This window comes from Condylura cristata, unplaced genomic scaffold (genome assembly GCF_000260355.1).
Source record: "Condylura cristata isolate star-nosed mole 26May11 unplaced genomic scaffold, ConCri1.0 scaffold00030, whole genome shotgun sequence".
NCBI classification, from domain to species: Eukaryota; Metazoa; Chordata; class Mammalia; order Eulipotyphla; family Talpidae; genus Condylura; species Condylura cristata.
The window spans coordinates 13,511,813-13,532,256 of NW_004567131.1; the positions used below are offsets into that span (position 1 = coordinate 13,511,813).

General features: G+C 39.2%; 1 protein-coding gene across 1 annotated transcript in view; it reads right to left on the reverse strand.

The window, feature by feature from the left end:
* The window catches only part of SFMBT2 (Scm-like with four mbt domains 2), a 166,769-nt gene that overhangs the window by 67,600 nt on the left and 78,725 nt on the right, over positions 1 to 20,444 (reverse strand). Inside the window, exons 7-8 of the mRNA XM_004691230.2 lie at positions 4,360 to 4,461; positions 51 to 198 (exon numbers count right to left, since the gene is read on the reverse strand). Coding sequence (XP_004691287.1) covers positions 51 to 198; positions 4,360 to 4,461 — 250 coding nt within the window. The remainder of the gene's footprint in view (positions 1 to 50; positions 199 to 4,359; positions 4,462 to 20,444) is intronic.

The following is a 20,444-nucleotide window of genomic DNA, read 5'->3' on the forward strand; positions in this document are numbered from 1 at the left end:
CATACCAACCCTCCTGAAACACCCAAAACTACATTTTCCAGAATACTAACCTTTGGGAGGTGTGAGATTGACCCCATTTTTAAGGCACCATTGTACTGGTAAAATCCCCACAGAATCTGCATGGCACAGCATTGAGAGTTCACTAGGCTCTGGTCTTAGGTCATCAATAGTCACTTGAAAAAAATGATTGTTAAAAACCTGAAAGAAACAGAAACAACAGAGCCAATGGTTACTACCTTGGGATTAACATAAATGCTAGTATGAAATACTGGCAGCTTCCAATTTCTATTTGATCAAAATGACGTGGGCACAAAGTGGCATTCTAAGAACATGACTAAAATAATCCTGTTGGATAAAGTTAGGGTTGATTGTGTGGTCATATTTTTTAAATATTTATTTATTTATGCACACAAGAACTGGCGTAAAGCTCAAGAGAAGCAGGTGGGTAAGAGGATTCACCAGAGGCAGAGTGTGGAGCAGAACAGGCAGATCTACTGAGGTACACTGCTGTGGGGAGCAACAGGCAGGACAGGCGAGGTCTGCCTCACCACTCGTGCTGGGGATCCAACTCGTGCTGCAGCTGCAGTGGCTGCAGAGAGGTTCATAGTGCTGCACTTCAACCCGTTACGCCACCAGGGAGGGCCCATGTGGTCATATTAATGAAAATAGAAACAGGTAACTAGATTATGTAGAAGATAAAGAATAAAAATATCAGTGACTTTAGTGCAGTAAACCAATAACCATAGTTTGAAGAACAACAAACCGATGAAGTAACACACACAAACCCCAGCCTAGAAGAAAACCCAGGTGGACACCAAAAGGGAAGACTGGTTTTCTAGTGTCTACAGGGGGGCCCAGTTCTTCCTACCAGATCATTCAAGAACTTCTACTGCTTTGAAGATTTCTAGCCTGATCTCTCATGACACAGCTGTCCAGCTGGCCCACCCTCCAGCCCAAGAGGAAATCACAAACCCCTGGACATGCCTTTACTCAGTGTTCTCACTGGGATGTCGGCCCGGCTATGCAGCTGGATGGCAGGACAACTTCTCTGTGCCTCCACAGTGTCAGACGAGGACCTCGGACTGGAAAGCCTCACCCCTTCCCGAGGATCCACACCACGTCCCCAGGAGCCTCTAAATCCTTTGACTTAAGTACTCCATCACAATACTTTCTAGCTAGAAACTGTATACACCTTTTACTTACAGTATTCCATCACCTAAAAGCTGGATAATCACATTGCATATAAGAAAAGATAAGAGTGGAGACCAAGCCATGGGTGTAGAAAAGGCATAACGCAAAAACCACATGGGCCTTCACACTGAAAAGCATGATGAACTTCAATCACCTAGTATATAAAGTAGACCAGAGGAATAAAGCTCACTCTCCCAATTCATCAGACATAAATCCTTTCGTAGGAAACCTAAGCACTTTTACTAAGCTGTAATTCCCAGCTCCGTCATTTACAAAGTAGTTTTGGAAACAACCTAGTATAAAGCTAACCAGTATAAAGTAAACTCACTTCTGTTCTTCTCTATGCTAGTTCCAGTAGACCATTTGATTCTACTGCCTGAGGAAACTAGACTTTGTGGAGCAAAGAACAGAATATCACCTTCCTGGGGAGGTTTCCAGGATAAGATCACACCCTCCCCCTCCCGCCACAACCTTCTTCAGATTCTCCTCTGATCTGCCTTTCCCTTTAGCATTTAACACTGCTGACATACTATCTTTATTCACCTACTTTGTATCCTGTCTGCCTCCCCATTAAAATAGAAGCTCTTTAAGAGCATAATTTTGTCTATGTTCCCATTAAGCCAAAAGCACCTATGAATGCTCAGTAATTAATTGTTATGTTAACTTGGCCTAATCTTTCCAGCATACACATACACAAATGTCTGTAAAATAGGATTATTCTGGCAGCAGAATCTCTTAGTGCCACTGGACCCTGTAAGGATGGACAGAAAGGAATCTCCGAAATCCATTAAAGTGTATGTTTATGTGTGCATACTTCAGAGAAAAGCTAAGTACGTTTCTTCAAATCCACCCAGGATTCGTGCTACCAAATGGTTCAGAATACCATCTGTCTCATCAGGTCTCACAACCAAAGTCTAACGAAGCACACCACCTTGCCTAGGAATGTGGCCTGGGCTAGCAGAAACAGAAACTGAACCCAAGAAGCCTAATACTTGTCTCCTTTGTGGAAATAATATAACATATTACACGTATGTGAAGGATATTATCATTGTCATCATCATCTGCTAATATTTAATTCTGTTGGAAAATCAAAAACATACTGTTCCTGCACTACCATGGGCTGGTCATTTACTACTAGAGCTGTTACATATTTCCCTGCTTTCTGTGTGTTTTCTTTGATATTATTTACTAATTTAATGTTAATTGATTTCATCAACAGTTGTGCCATGAAGAAAAGTTCCAAGGGGAAAGAGAGGAAATGAGCTTTTATTAGGATGAGGGATAACAGCACAGGAGGTTATATTCTGAAATATAATAGTCTAAAACCTTCTCCAATGTTAAGAGAAATATATTTCATTATAAGTATCCCCTACATTAAGAATGTTCTGATAATTCATGACATGCAGATGACCTTGAACCTGGGGAGGTTCCAACCCCAACTCCAAAGAATCAGAAGCCCATACCCCAATATTTGAGTCAGTAAAAGAAGGAGGGGGTACTTCTAAAACAGAATTATTTAAGTATTTTATCTTTTTGACAAAGGGTAAGAAAAAAAAAATGTATCTTGAAAATACCGTCTCACTCCAACCCCCACTGAGATTTATTTAGAAAGGAAATTACTGTGAAATCTACGCAACTTTTTTTTTAATGGACCCTAATTATAATCAGTATGTCACAGTCCAATGTTATATATTACAACTACTTAAGGCATAAAAATGTGAGCATCTACCACTGACATACTAAGCACATCTGTACCTTACTCTGATTAATTTTAAAATTACCAGGTGACACTGACACCAGAGCCTCCCAGAATGAGGACAAGGTGACGCACGTCCAGGTAAATGAGCACCACTGGCATTACTATGCCACCTGCTGCTGGAACAAAAGGAAATTCTAGACAGTTTTCAACAAGGGGTCACTCTTTGGCTTTGGAAAAATGTACAACTACCAAAGAACCCCAAGTCCATTTCAAATCAAAAGGTTTTCAATATACGGTGTGTGAATGAGAGCTGGTGTTTCTACCCTGGAACGTGATTCAAAGCAGAAAGGCGCTACCTTTTTTCTCTTAGGTAGTTATTCTTTAAATAAGTTACTTCAGCAATCATAAAAATGATTTATGTTCACTAATGAAAAATATTCAGAATACACAGACATTTCCTTATCATACTGTTGTCTTTGTTCTATGTCACACTACCACCATTGCATTTCCAAAATGGTACCAAATTATAAATGAAGAAAGCAGGATCCAAAAAACTAACTTCAAAAGGCTAATCACTGCTTTGGCAAATCCAGTCTCCCTCAGAAAAAGAAATTTAAATGGAATTGACTTTGCACTCGATTCCCCACAAAATGCACAAAGACCATCAGCTAAAAGACACACAGGGGAGAGATGCCATGCTTATTGGTTTCTCCCCTTGCTTCCGAGGATACTTAAGGTAGAAACACATACTTCACATATTGCCCTGATGACCTCACTGAGATTTCTTGGTCAGGAAAGGATCATCTTAAGAGAGCCTACTAGATTGTAATAAAAATGCCTTTACATGAAAAAGTAATTCTGTTTTAAATCTGTAAGTCATAAAAACACGGTTGTCAGTGAAAGAAGGAGAACAGTGATGACATATTAGAGATGGGAGTTTGATTTTCACCTTTTTCAGATATTATACACACACACACACGTATACATGTGTATATTGTATTTATACAGCATGTCATATATATCATATCAACGACCAGCAGTAGAGGAGGAGCAAGTTAGTGTTATATTGATTACAAAATGCAACTCATCCACAGTTCATTTTAATGAGACGGGAACAAATGATAACATTTAACGTGACTACAGAGACCAGGGAAGATACATACTCATGGCAGAGTTTGGGCTTGAAACTCAATGACGAGTCTGGACATTACTCCGAGTCACCACGGGACATGACGGCAATTCAGAACTATCGGAAGACAGGTGAAATTCACCTATCTCTTGTAGATATTACATCTGATTAGGTCTGTTCTACACTAGTAGCAATAAAAAAGAACTTTAAAAATAGTCCTTGGTTGGAGAAGTCACACCTCCTTTTGGTTTATCTGGTATCACAGCAAACCGTGTGCGGCTTTGGGCAAAGCCACACATGTGATCCACTCTGGAGCTAACGAGCAAGGAAGGAAGCTCACCTTGGTCACTGATGCAGGACAGATATGAAAGGGCTCGCTCATATTCACTGTTTCTAGCTTCATCCCAACTGTGAAGAAATGATTTCGCAAATCTGCATGATCCTGCAGAGAAAAGGATAAAAACATTGAAAGCAACAGTACTGTAAATTAACTCGGTGACTGTCTAGAAGCTGCCCCTGAACATTTTATTGGGCAGCCGAAATCGGATTGAAATAATTAACCCTCCCCGTTTCAAATTTCTAATTATTGCAAGATACTGTGGATTTAATTATTTTCTGCAGGCTAAATTGCTTTTCCAAGGGAGAGGAAGCAAGTCTTTGTGCCTATACTTAAATTTGCATTAAGCAAAAAATTCACTTTGTATGGCTTTGATCTTCCTAGGTGCTATAACGGAAGCACAGCAGAGTAATAGAGGCAATCAGTCATCTCCAGCACAGCAGGCGCATCTTCAGAAAATGAGGCCTCTTGCAACTAGAGTTACTTCACAGGCTTCAGTGAGTACCTTCTGGGTGACAGTTAGTCCCTGTCTCTTGTGTCTCTGAGCAAACAGCTTATCAGTTATTAGTAGTGAGCCAGTGATCTTCAAGATGTGGACTTATAAGAGTCCAAAATAGTCCTACAGACAATCAGAACCCTATCCTGCTCCATAAAGATGAGCAACACCCCTGTTTAATAGGTGTCTGGCAGTTTTATAACCCGCTCACAGCAACCTTATGTGTACGAAATGGAGCTTTCCTGACTTCTCAAGAAAACAAATTTCAATATCCACTTTAGCTATACAGCAATAGATGGGGCTGGCTGGACGCTGGGTACCAGGATTTATCTTCCTGAGATGGAGGTCACCTCATAACTCACAGTCTGTATAAATAGTAGTGGATAAATAAATGTATTTGCAGCCTGTCCCTGAAGAAATAATAGCTGCAAATAAATCCTGCTATTTCTAAATACATCAATTGGGCGAGAAGTACAAAAAATATCTAGGGATCTATTACTTTCTTTTATCTGCAAATCTAAAGTGGATTTTTAATTAATTCAATGATGCCATTCTGTATCTCCAAGGACTGTGGTGAGCCCCTCAGGCAGCACCTGCCCCTCCCTCCCCTGCAGAAGCTGCTTGATGCAGTAGAGGTTCAACATATAACCCAAGCAAGCTGCTCTGGTGCGGTTCTCTCCACCACCCACTGCTTTGCCAAAGAGGGTACAGAATATAAACACCTATTGAACCACAAGGACTCGTGTCTCATTTAGACACAGTGGTCTGTAAGGGCCCTTCTACCCAATAGATACAAAATTCACATTAGGTAGGGGTGAAGGAAATAGTGTCACATGGAGTTGGGATGCCTGAGAGGGGAAAGAGGAACCAGAAGGGGCAGAAGAGATGTGGCCCATGTGCCAAAAATTACACAACAAAAACTCATCCAAAGAATTGGTCCATTCGAAACCTTATACATAGTGCTTATACTCAACACATTATAAAAAATAATATGCATAAGGAAAAGCACGGGGAAATATTTTAGGTACAGGAAATGATTTTCATTTGTTATTTTCAAAGGGGGAAGATGGCTCAGATCAGACATGTAATGAAGAGATATAATATATTTAATGCACCGTGACACAAACCAACCACTATCCCTAGGCAGAGCCAAAAACCACAGGTGTTCAGCAACAGTAAACTAAAATTTGAGTCACAAAAGCATCTGAATTAAAAGATGAAAAGCAAACATCGCTATGAGATATCAATGCCCCAGTGTCTCACAGTCAACGGGAACTGACACACAGGCGTGGATTTTGCAGATAAGCATTTTGGCTTTCAAACACAAAATTCCTTGGCTCTTTTGGAAAAAATAAATTATTCTAAAGTCATAAAAAAAACTTTGCTTAAATATATTCACAGATGTAAGCAGTCATTATTATACTGTTTGACAATACAGAAAATGTGCTCGAGCACTAATGACACATTTGTAGCTATAATAAATGGCCCGGGTGAATGCTGTATTTTCACAGACGTGCGTCAATGTTCCCTTCGGCTATCAGATGTCCTTCATTGCAGAGTTCCCTATCACTACTCATAGCTAAAAGGCTAAACATTCTAGAGATGTGACTCTTAATTTCTCCATGGTTGCCTCTATGGCCTGTTCTCCTTACAAATTTGGTATCTCGCGTATTCTCCTGGTTACTTCTTCACACTTCTGTTACAGATGTGGGCTGATCACCTTCTGGCCTCTGGCCTACCATCCATCTTGTCAACTTCTGTTGTTCTCCCACATAATTTTGCTCCCATCTATGCTGTCTGAATAGAGCCAGCTTTTAGCAGGGTGAACACAGGATGTCCAGGTCTTTTCTATATCCCAAGTGATCTTGACCACTGATGAAGTCTTTAGCCAAGTCTATGTGCATATTGTATCTCTACTCCAAATCTTACTGGGAGGTCTCTCTGTCACAGTTTCCAATGTCACAAGTACTCTTTGGCCTCTAGAAAGCCTACACTAACAGTAGTTCTTTAACAGTTGCTTTGTTTTATTCAGTCATCTAGCAGGAATACATAATGGCTGCCTTCTCCTTGAAAGGAAAAGGTTATCTAAGGAGCGGATTGCTGTCCTGAGCCTTCATGCAATTTGCTCCTTGGAGAACCTTCTCCTTTCAAGGTTACAGGCTGTACTACAAATGTTCATCATTAGTGATTTCAGAGTATTCAGCCTCAAACCATACCTCTAGGGTAAAAGGGGATCACTTTGTACAGCTATCACACAGTCTTCCTTCTTTCCCAAGATTTTTATTTGTCAACTACTGAACATCTTTATCTTGTTGTTCATTCATAAAAAGTAATATTCACATAAAACCAAGCAGGACATGTACAGGATGAAAACAAAATACTAATGACATTAATATCTTTAAACAATTAAAATAGTATTATCAATATTGTCATAACAGCATTCAAATATTTTTTCAGCAACTGAAAAATAGTGTGGTGAGCAAAGGTTTAGAAACAAGTTTTCCCATTCTCAGTCATGGCTGATATCACACTTCCAACGTTATTTCTTCCAGGTTTCAGGATCCAGCACCGAGCATCTTACTCATGAAAGTGCACTTGTTTCTGTTCCACACTATATGAAAACTCTTAAACCCTCCTGTTTAGTAAGCTGGAAAAAGAAACCAAGCATATTAAGAGAGAGATGACCCAAGCACAGGTATTTATATTTGGGTTGTAAATATCCACATCCTGCAATGACATGCTACTAAATTTCAACTCCGTATTCCAAAAACTAAACCTGGCAACTATAAAAACTGTCCCAGTCTTAATTTCTACTTCTTTTTCCCAAAACCATCCTTGGGTTCCCTTGACCCTCCCTCCCTCTTAACTTGAGAGCATTTAGGATGGTATTGATGTCCACTGATTTTTGAAACTGTAAAGTTATCCAATTGTTTGTTATATGAATGTCCAATATTTGTTGCATTGTTCTGGCTTACTCTGCTACATATAATTCTCTCAAATTCCCTCCATGTTGTTGACAACGTTTGTGTCTCATCCTTTCTTATGGCTGTATAATACTCTATGATGTGGATATACCACTTCTTCTTGATCCAATTGTCCAACAATGAACCACTCAGTGCTGCTTCTATGTCATGGATCCTGTAAATAATGGTGCTATGAACACTGAGAAACATGTTTTCATATTCTTCAGACAGACACCCAGGAGTGCAAATTGAAGGCAGAGGCATACAATCTTCCCAATTTTAAAGTTAAATCCAGATTTCTTCTCATAATGGTTGTCCCAGTTTATATTACCACCAACAAAGTAAAAGTGTTCTTCCTTTTTTCTACAACCTCTCCAACATTGTGGAGCCATTTTTACTAATTCTACTTTCAGACGCAATTTTTTTTAAAAGAAAAATCCTATGACCACATAGAATTCTCACAAGTTTCAAAGGCAAATTACCATTTTTCAAGTTGAAAAGCAAAATGTGCATAATAATTATGAATTTCGTTATGATTATAAATCTTTTCTCTAATGTTCATGCTATAACAACGATACGAGAAACTTTTGGACTAGAAGCAGAACAGCATTTCTTATAGGACTTGTCACTCAAGCTTCTGGTCACTAGAGACCTTCAAAATATCTGCCATCAAGAATGGCAATATTTCCTAATCAATGCCACACTTCCCTCATTTATGCTATGAGGCTTAACTAAGAAAGATTCCAACAAATGCTTCTTGAATTAAGCTGAAAAAAAAAATAGAAATATTGATATTCATTCCAATTCTATGTTCTATTATTCATTTAATAAACCTCTATTAGAAGCCACAGAGGGCGACACAGTACACCAGCAGATGGTGTGTGAAGGGAAATATGAAGAAAATGAGCTATGGACAATCCAAGCTTAGAAGAAATTTCAGAGCAAATATTTTACTTAATAGTATATAATAACTGTTATCATTATGATGGTTCAAGGATTTCTAGGCATGAATCTTAATTTGGAATATGAATAGCGTACAGTTTAATGTGACAAAAGAAGATGCTTGGAAGGTAGCAGAGTAAATTTAATTAGGGAAGCAGGGTTAAGTCTTTAATATTTGGTCTAAAAGGCAAACTGAGGCATTTGACAATTGTAAGAAACACAGTTTTGCGTGATAAAGAATTCAATGCCACTGATTTCCAAATGAACCAATGCTCAGCCCTCTGAGCTCTGTGTGTGTGTGTGCGCACACACATGTGTAAAAGTGCATCCATGAGTACATGAGAAAAGGAACACAAATTTTCTTTAAAAACAAGCTTAATCACCACAGACTATTTACTCTGGGCTGGTAGTGCAGGCAAAGTCCACACAGTCATTTATATAAACAAGAGCAAATTGTTCTCCATGTTAAAGAGAGTTCTTCACCCCTGAAGACGATTCACAGAACTGATTATCTACTGAGAGAGAATGGAAAATTCACAGAGGTTCGAAAGATACAGCCTGGCCCTTTGCAAAGCGCTAGAGGATCATTCACACCTCACAACTGTTGGATCAAGAATGCAATTATTTCTGAAATAAGGAGGGATTACTAAATCTTCAATACATTTACAAAGCTGCCCTGTCACATACAAGAAATACTGTTTATTTAAATATATTGGAGTCCAGTTAAACTGCTTACAGAAAAATTCCTTTCATTGAAGAAACATTAAGCGTTGTCAGTCCCACGTACACTCATCACGACGCATTTCATGTTTGTCCAGAAACAAGTGTCGTTCATTTTATTGGAGCATGGTCTTACTAGCCAACCTTCACAATCGCTTTTCAAAGAACCTTATTTTTAGTTTAATGGCAATGTAAAAGAGATTTCGTATATATCAATAGCCTCCTCTGTTCACGTTTCATCTGTTTTATTTTCTCCTGAACCCTGGCAGCTCTGTCTCTAAATATACTAAAATACACTCACTCTCACTGATTTGTAAATAATCTTGATTTGGTAAATAACCTCAAGCAGGAAGAAACAATGACAACTAAAATATATAGTTGTAAGCACTGTCCTTATCTTATTCTCCTTTCACAACAAATTATGGCATAGTATCCATCTTGTAGTGAGGAAATTAAGACAAACAGAGGTTAGGAAGAAAGTAGATTATGTACTCCTGCCACTGAGAAGCTTAAAATCCTGTTTGAAAATGATCAAGAAGTAATAAACACAAAGTCTGGAACAGGAGTATGAACAATATAATTGGTGGTTTCAGTTCTATCATTCTGGCTTATGACACCTTTATTTTTTTTAAGAACACTTTTAAAGATTTATTTATTTATGCATACAGAACTGGGGTACAGGCCAGAGGTGCAGGGGCAGTGAGAGGGTTCACCAGAGACAGAGTGGGGAGCAGAACAGGCCAACTGACAAAATACTCTGCTGAGAGGAGCAGCAGGTGGGTCAGGAGAGGTCTGCCGCGCCATGTGGGTCAGATCCGAGGTGGGGATCAAACTCATGCTGAAGTGGCTTTAGCTTCTAAGTGCTGTGCTTTAACCCGCTGCGCCCCCAGGGAGGGCCCATGACTTATCTTATATGAAACAGAGGTCAGGTGGAATGGACAATGCCATCCCCTGGGGGCACTAAACACACATGGACCACCTGCTGTTTAAACACCAGCCTCTGAGACTTTAAACATTAGCCTAGGGGGAGTCTTGGTCTCTTGAGTTGCCACACCTGGGAAAAGGCACTGGCTGATCTGGAAGAATTAAACATACCTCTCACTGTAGAATCCCTAATGAGTCCACAGTAAGTAAGCGCCCACCTAAACTTCTGTGGCAGAGTAAGAAAGCTTCAGGACAAATACTGATGTGCTTTATAAATGTACAGACGACAAGGAGTGTTAATTGACGGAGGCGATGAAGAGTATCAGCGACTGAGAGCTGGCAGAAAGGAAAGGGAGAGGGGCAGCATGTCTGCTCATTCTAGGTTCTACAGATCTCCCACATGCCTGCTTGAACTGAACTCATTCTTCTCTATTTCCTCAGGCTATGCTCTTATATTTAGTATGTGGCAAGCACAGACTCTCAATACAGCTAATGCTTCTTGCCATCCATGTTTCACTAGATAAATAAACCTCACGTGATATAAAACTATGAAGAATGTAGCACAGGGAAAATGAGTTCAAGCTAATTAACATAACACAATTAAAATGCACTTGGTGTGTTTTAACCTAAGAAAAGCAGTAAGTCATTCTCTGTGCAGAAACCAAATTCTCAACCAGGGTTCCATAATTAAATACAACGGAAAACTCTCTTTGATGCCGGCAATCTGAGAGCCCACTTTAATTCTTTAGTCTTTCTTCTTGCTTATGTTGATATGCAAGAAATGGACAAAAATAGATAAGCAATTCATTCCCCTCTTTACATTTTTGAGGTACCATAATATTTTAGTATATCACACTTACACAAAAATACTAGACTGTATCATTTTCTTCTGTTCTAACATGTCAAGCTTTTTAGTCCATAGGGAACTCAAATACTACATATGCATCTTTTCAAAGGACTCCATTAATTTGCATAATTTCTAAGAATAGGCTCTGGTAAAGTCAAAGGAAGGTTTTAATTAATATTACATTCAAATTGATATATAATGAACTAGACTTCAATTCCTTTATTCATATCAGCATAATATATCATGTTAAAAATTATCTAGGACAATTTATCATGCTATACTTCTTTCTGATTTAACAATGATCTAGTGCTCATATGTTCATTAGATAATTACTCTCATTATATTTGTTTCATCTAAAATTGGACATTAGGATGCCAGCATTTATTAAATCAATAACATTATTACATTTCAATTCCATTGCATTGAATTAAATTTAGCTGATGAAATATTTATATCAAAAATGCAATAAAAAATCTATAAGCTGAATACTAATAAGCATTTCTGTTCTTTATTTACGGCTGTAAATAGCAATTTTACCTACTAGTGCTGCATTAAATCAAGTTTTAAAATAGTAATGAGAAAATGTAGTACTATATACTTCAACCTGAGCCACAAGATTTAAAACAGGAAATTAGATGGGTAAGCCTATTTCTCATTAACTCCAAAAATGGGCACACTAGGTTGTTTCTTAAAAAAAGAAAGAAAGAAAGAAAAATAGGGGCAGTAAGAATGTCTTTGTGATTAACATTTGGCACCATAAAAGAATTTGTAAGTGGCAGGAAATTTCATCTTATTGAAAGTGCCACCAAGGAAAAAGCAAGGCTGATTGTGTGTATGTAGGTAAACAGAAATGATGCTGTATTTGCTCTTGCTTAGTTAATTCTCCCAATAAGCTCGGGTGTCTCCTCCGTTTCCACAGCAACAGTCTAAGCAGCGTGAGGGAACCTACTCTGTGGTCCACATCCCTCCAGTTCCACACACCACTAACAGAACATGGTTGCCAAAGTTACTGTGGCTGCCCCTGCTGCTGCTGGGCCCCAAATGCAACTGAAGTGATGTCATGGAAATATGACTGAGGACCCCAAACTGTCCTCACCTGTGCTGACACCACCCTTCAGAAAAATAATGAAGAGCTGGAATTAAGCTCTAGTAACAATAAAAAGCTCAAACATCTTCCTCAAATGCCCTCCCCTTCAATTGGTTACCCTATTTCCAGATGAGAAAAGTGTCAATTCTCTTGACCTAAATTTCTCCACTCCAACACTGCTGGCATTTGAGAGTCGTCTAATTCTTAGCCGTGGAGCTGTCCTGTGTCACCAAGATGCTTCATTGTGTCATTTACCTCTAGCCACCTAGATGCCAGCGGCTTCCTCCACTTGTGCCCATCAAAATTCTTCCAGACATTTGCCAAATGTTAGCTGGTAAAGAACCAATGACTTAGAAACAGTTATTAAGCAAGACATCAGTTTAGATGATGTGATACCTTCATGGCATGGTCTTCTCCTTGCCCATCCCTTTCAATTAAAGTCCTCAAAATTACTCAACCCCCTTTGCTTCTAGCTTCAGTATTAAGTCACTCTGGAAGCTCTTAGGTCACTTAAACTGATGAACCACACAGGCCATCCCTTCAGTTTTGACTCACTCAGTGCTATCTCAACAAGACCCAGAATCCATTCTTTGTCTTTGTGCCTGTCAACCCCACTCCCACAGTCTTCACTTTAAATAACTACTGTATAAACTTAGAAGATACTGCTGTAAATGAAGAAAGGGACCACAGCATATGGTGACCACAATATGATGATGCCATGAAAGAGGTATGTGTTGTCTAGTACAGTGGTGATGACTATGTCGCCGTTAAACCTGCTTCCCTAACACCAAGGCAGTAATGGGTTGGATATTTATAGGAGTCAGTTATCATTCAAACTGAAGTTAAGCATACCAGTCCCAGGATTAGAAAAAGTCCCTGTGAAGATGCTGTGCCCTTTACACAGCCTTCACATGCAAAGACCAGAACACCTCATACCAATAGGTAGTCCAGGTCACATAGCCAAAAATTTCTGAGGAAAAGCAACTTAACATTGATGAGTCACTCAGTCAAAAATATCGCAAATGGCTGAGCTCACTCCACTCATGTCTCTTTCCATCCTCTCTGTGTGACAGCTTGCCCTGGTCCAGCTCCCTTCATGGACTCAAGCTGACTACAGAAGTTCCAGCATTTTCAACCAGACATGATAAAGGTAGAAAAGAGATTCTTTCCCATGCTTCTTCTTAAAAGCAAAGAAGCCTATTCTAACAACTGCTTAGTTTCCACTACATCTGAAGGAACTTAAACATCACTTCACATCAATCCCCTACTTGAGACACACTGATGTACAACTGCCTGCACCACAGAATTTAAAAGAATGGGCTAACCTACAAGGATCTGTACAGGCCTTTAGGAAGAAAAAGTGCCTCCACAGAAGAAAGAATTATAATCAATTCTTAATTATGCCTACGAACGGCAAGTAGCATGGAAAATCTGAAAAAATTAAAATATAGTGCAACAATCACTTGGAAACATGTCTGTTTTATCAGTAAGAAACCTACTCCCCCCGCCTGCATCCTAACACCAATTATATTAAGTTCATGCTAGTATTATCTTGTCTCCCCTGAAACTGCAGTAACTGGCAAGAGTCAGAATAATCAGCGGCAAACAGAAGCCATTTGGGAAAGATAACTCGCAGTGAAGATAACCGAAAGTTGACTATATTCCTAAATTCTTAATGTTTAGAATTAAAAGCCAGTCACTATCTGGCAGACTGCAGGCAGCCGTGGTCGGCCCCCACATCAAACAATTGTTAAAGTGAACTCTTCTCTGTATCTGGGTTTGTGATTTTTATGGTTCCATTTATTGTTTGACCAAAGTTGCACTCTTTTATTGTGTCTCTTACAAGATTTTCTCCAATACTCATAAAAACTAGATGGCCTCCATGGTCCTTTTTTTAGTTATGTAATTCATGTGCTTTGGTTCAAGAGGCCAGAATACGGGAAGGAAAACCACCAACGAGCTCCCCTCTCATTTCTGTAAGCCATAAAGGAAGAACATTCCATAAACTGAACTCTTCGTAATTTATCATCCCTAGGAGATTCTGCTTAACAAACCAAGTTGGTTAACTTGACTTCAACCAAGTTAAAGACACCAAGTCTTTAAAGAAATGAGGAGGGAAGAAGTGAAGTCAACAAAGCCCTGCACAGCCTCTGCTGTCAGGCCCAGTCATGGGGATGGACTCCCGGGAGGAAGCGGTAGGGGCAGACCATGGGGAGCCTCTCCTAAGGCAGCAGCATGGACAGGCCCATGTCGGGCAAGTCATGGTTTCTCCTTAAAATAACCACTTGGGTTTAACTGGATGAGAGGGAAGTACCAGCCACATGCCAAGCCAACATTAACTGCTAAATCATGTATTACTATACATTCCATGTGAGACAGGGGATGTCGTGCTGAAGAAATAAAGTTCCAGTCTGACACAGGAACCCTAGAGTCAACTGTGGGAAAATCCGAGTATCCCAACCAAAGCCAAACTTAGCTCTGACTTTTTTTTTTTACTGTGGCTGTCTGTCTGTAGCTACCAAATGAGAAAAGAAACTGGTCACCATAGAAACCACAATATCACAATCTATCCTAATGCACAGCTCACATCCTTTCTTACCGCGTTGGCCATACCAGATGGAATGAAAAAGGAAAGCTTTTCTCTCTTTGCCACACACACATCTTCTCCCTCCAGCCTTTACCCTAGGTCTCAGCTGTTAAAATATAGAAGAAATTCTCACCTAAGGGTTAAATCTACAATCACACTGACAGGTACATAATTCAAAGCTGAAAAGCAACGAGGAAATAACAGGATGCGGACTCTTCGGTGTATTGTGTACACTGCCTGAACACTCTTACAGAGGAGGGATACGTACACAGAATGTCTTTAAGCTTCTGCAAAAAAGAAACAAAACTCCAAAACCAATAATGGCCATATGCAGCATCTTCTGTTATCAATTCATTGCTCTCAGCTGCCCTTTCCCTGTGTTTATTAAACATCCACCTCCAGGGATAAGTGAGATGCAATGAAGAATGTCCGACGGGCAAATTTGGATTTAACGTACTGCTTTGCCTTTACTCAAAGTCCTTTATTTCAAAGGCGCCTTTTAACTGGTGTCAGTTGAGTATATGTACATAATTCTGGATGCCTTCAACAATACCTATGTCACACATGCCAGAGTGGGAGGGAAATCGGGGGTTTTTCTCCAAGTGTGACACCAGGAATGCTGATATGCTCTGATTCCTGATGAACTAACAGCCTGTTTTTGTGACCTCTGATTCCCTTAATTTCATGACAACCATAAATATCGGCCAGGAAGGCAATAATGGTATGGATCATTGCTGGAGATCTGCGGGTACATATCCCATCGAAGAACACATCTCTCCCCAGCTTCCTTTAAATAAAGTGAGGTTGTCTCTGTCTAGCCACATCTCATTTCTTCCCAGTTATAATCCATATCCATGAAACCTGAGTATGGGGGTAAAAAGGCAATTCAAGTGCCGTGAAAATAAGGCAGAAGCCAGCTCCACTGCTGAACTAGTGATCTGTTCAGCTTACTCAGGCTCACTGTATCTCCACTGAGTATTTGTTTAACGAGAAAATAGTATGTAACATCACAACACTTTAAATACACTATTGCAAAGATCTAGAGAAAAAAAATCAAACACATTGGTAACAAAAAAAGAAACATACACACAACATGGGAAGCTATAGTGAATCTTCCCTGTGGTCATGTTTCTATAAAAAGCAAAGAGGGATATCACAGAACGCGACATCTCTTCTGCTGAAATGTTCTCCCAATCTCAATTCATCCCAAATATTCTCCAGTGTCACAAGTGATTCTTCTTAGCCAAGAACCGGCCTAGGGTATTGAGCTAACCTAATCGTGAAACTACCAGTCCTCCTTTTAATGTACCACATCACAACCACTAAGCCCTTTCTTTCTTCTCTGTGCATAATGAAGATGACATGTCATTCCTCAATTGTTCAGAGGAGATGGCCTTAAGCTAGACTGATGACCTCTCCTGAGCTTTCACTCTTTAAGTAGACCTTCATACTAAATTCTTCACTAGCCCATTTGAGAATACTTGTTATGATGACAATGTGTCAGGCACTATTCCAGGCCCTTGGGTGAGCAGCCATTAAAGTCAACAATCCACCCAAATGAAACTTACATTTCAGTGAGGGCAAATAGATCATGTGCCAAAAAAGCAAAGCAAATACTAAGAAAAACATATTGGGGGTGTTGGAGGGTGGGGAGAAATACTATGGGGAAAAATATGTTCAGGGTAGAATGGGGAGGGAGAGTGCCAATTTTGATTTTAAAGCAGAGAAATGAAGACAGTGAGGGAAGAAGCAATGCAGGCACATGAAAATCACTTTCCAGGAAGCGAGAACATTAAAGCAAAAGTCTGAGTCAGGGCACCATCATATTTTGGAAGGAAAGTAAGGAACAAAATGGGGGGAACAGAGCATGTGAGAATTGAGCGACAGATAGGGCCAGAGCGGATGCAGGAAGCAAGATTCTGTGCAACCCTGGACAACACACCCTGAGTAGGACAAGATGCCACTGGAGAGTGATATGCACAAGAGTGACGTGATCTGAAGGCATGTAACAAGAATCACTCTTACAAAACAGGAATCACTTTGAAGAATAAGACTATAGGATGGTATTGACAGAAGCTGGGAAATAAGTCTGGTACCAATGCAACAGTCTGGAACCAAGACAAAAGCTTGGACTCGGGCAGTAATCATACACCAAGAGAAGAGCGATGAGAAACCAGGATAGATTTTGAATGTTGACTTAGAAGTCTTTGTTTATGAATTAAATGGAGCGCCTGACAAAACATACAGGGGTGTTAATATAGCAGTTTGGAGACTGGTACTTTTTTAGAAAGAGTCTGCTTACAATGTCTCCTGGGCCAGCCTCTGGAAATACGGTCTATAAACAGTGTCCTACATGACAGAAATTTTTTTCTGAATAAAAGAGAGGCTCACTGTACCTGGACTCACTGTGCAAATGTGTTTTGTGCTATACTCAGGTTCCATCCGGGAGTCTGGAATTGGAGTATGTGATAGACAGAGTGTGCTTATGTGGCCAGCCCCCAATCAATCCCTGGACACTGCGTGTCTACTGAGCTTCCCCAGGGGGCAACACAAGCATGTGTCGTCACAACTTGCTGCAGGAGGAATGAAGGGTGCCTTGTGGGACTCCCCCATGGGCAGTTTGGGACACTTGGGTACAGGTTTGAAGAGCTTGTGGATATGTGGTTTCCCCTTTACTGATTTTGCTTTATATCCTCGTTGAATAATAAATTGTAACCATGAGTATAACTACAGGTGAGTCTAGGTAACTTGCCCAATCCGTGATGTATTTGGAGACCTTTGACACAGAAGTGAGAGTAAAAGAGAGGTTCCAAAGAGGATGTCAAGACTTTTGGCTTTAGGTATCAGTTCTTTATTGTTCCCTTCGCTATTTTCCAAAGAGCTTATCTGTAATTTTAAACACACTGAACCTTTTTTGTTGCTGTTCACAAAAACATGTTTTTAAAATGAATTTCAAATAGTAAGAGGGAAAGGCAGATGGGTGAGTAGATGGACAAACAGGACCTTAGGGTAATGAAACAGCTCTGTATGTGACACCATATGGTAGATAGAGCTAAATACGTTTGAACAAGCCCATGGAATTACAAGCTGAGTGAATCCTGACATCAGGTACATAGTTTAGATGACAATGTGAAGACTCATCAGTCATAACAAATCTACCAACTGGTTGTGAAGTTGGGGGGCCAGAGAGATATAGGAAATTGCTGTACTGTCCACTCAATTTTGCTACTAACCTACATTGGTCTAAAATACAAGTTTATTTTTAAAATAAGTTCAAACCATTTCTCTTTAAGAGACAAAAAGCACCTAATGGATTTTCATGACTTTTTTTTAATTTTATAATGGTTTATTTGTACACATTTTTGTACCTTTTTCCATCTCTGTTGCAATCCCCTTGGGTTTCCAATCACCAAATCACCCTAGTGCCATCTCCATACATTTTTAAGAGACATCTTTCCATTACAAAGTAGCTTCAAGAGTGAAGGAAGCTGGAGAATGCTTGCTTTCCCTAGGTTACACTATATTCCTCTAAGGCAAAATGCCTTACTTCAATTAACTGGCCAAGTGAGAAATATTAATTTTTACGTGTAGGCTTTTTGATACATACATGAGTTGGCTGTGAAACTTCTATAATTTAACATCTGCAAACAAGTAAAGTCACAAATGTAGGTTACAGTTTACAATAACTGCAGAGAAGCAAAATAAATAGTAATTAGAGAAGATTTATGAATGTCTGACACATTAATTAATTATAGCTGGGCTCTTGTTTCCTTGGTCCTATTTTTAAAACAAGTAAACTCTAAAACATTTTTGTTGTAGCATAATAAAAATTTAGTGAATTAGAAAACTGAAACAGACAAAAGTCACACAGACCAAAATCTGAATTAGGCCTATCATAACTTCAGTTTTTGATAAGAAACCCAACAAGTTGTTCGTTACAAATACAAAGGTTTTTTTTACTGAAACAAGGACATTTCATATTATTTGACAGTGGGACAAGTCATAGGTTAATGAAGGCTTTCAAGGTTGCAGTATCAATAAACCAGAGAGCCAGTAAGAGACCAGGCTGATTGGCATTGCATCACCTCTCTATACCCATTATTTTTTTTTAGAGTGAATTTGCATTAACGTATAAAATATTTTAGCAAAAATATTAGGCCTCTAAATAACGAAATTAACTTTCAGGGAGAAAATATTTTATTATGTATTTTCATTAAAAATATTTCTTTACTGGCCCTCCCTGGTGGTGCAGCGGGTTAAAGCACAGCACTAAGAAGCTAACGCCTGCCCCGGAGGTGACCACATGGCGTGGCAGACCTCTCCTGACCCGCCCACTGCTCCCCTCAGCAGTGTACTTTGTTGATCTGCCTGTTCTGCTCCCCACTCTGTGTCTGGTGAAGCCTCTCGCCGCCCCTGAGCCTCTGGCCTGTACCCCAGTTCTGTATGTGCAAATAACAATAAATAAATCTTTAAAAAAAAGTCTTTAAAAATATATATATATATATATTTATTTACTTCCCCCACTTGGTTGTCCCCTGTCCGACACACACAAGTTTTTCATGGAATAGGCATTTTGATAATTACCTGTATCTTCCAAATAAAGGAAATCATAAGAGTAAAATAAGATCTCCAAAAATATTCAAGGTGTTCTTTCAAATCAAGTACAAATAATAACAAGTATACTAATTATGAGCTTATTTTCATGCCATTACTTCTACTATTTATGATAAAAAGGGAAATGGCATATTGATATCATAAAATTGCATTTACAGACATAAATACACAGATATCAATGAACATATAGGAATATCCCCCCAAAGTGACAAATATTTCAGCATAATGAAATTCATTCCCTCAAATATCCATTTTATGTAAAGTATAAAGATAATAAAAAGAATTGCTTTGAAATACTGCTTTCCTTCAGTCATTAAATGTATTTGCCCTTGACTTGCATCTAACAGTTGAATACTGTGGCAATTTTCTATAACAACATGCATCTAGGATGATTCACAGCTGACTCCAAACATATATACCTTTTACCATAATGAAAGTAATAGAAACAAGTTTGCCTGCTGAGAAACAATGATGATCAAACAGTGATAATGAACAAAAAAAATATGTAAGTTCTATTTTTGGACTTTGTGAAAGAACATTGCTTGCTGAAATTTCTAAAACCTTGAGAAACAGAAAATTTCTCTCCTGTTTTTATAAAAATGAAACAACTGATAAGATAGTCGGAAACTCATCCCATGCCCCATGCAATTTCTTAGAACTTAGATGTTAATTACCTCCCTGTAAAGGAAAGAGAAAAACTCAATAGAGAATACTATTCTGTCATTTCTGATATTACTGTACATAAATAATTTCTGATAAGACTGCACATGGACACAATGTGGCTGCACTGAACTGGAGCATATCACCCCCCCAAAATGTATGTCTACCCAGAATCTGCAAATGTTATTTATTTGGGGTTCTTACAGATGCAATCAGTTAATGCTAAGGTCACACTGCTTTAGCATATG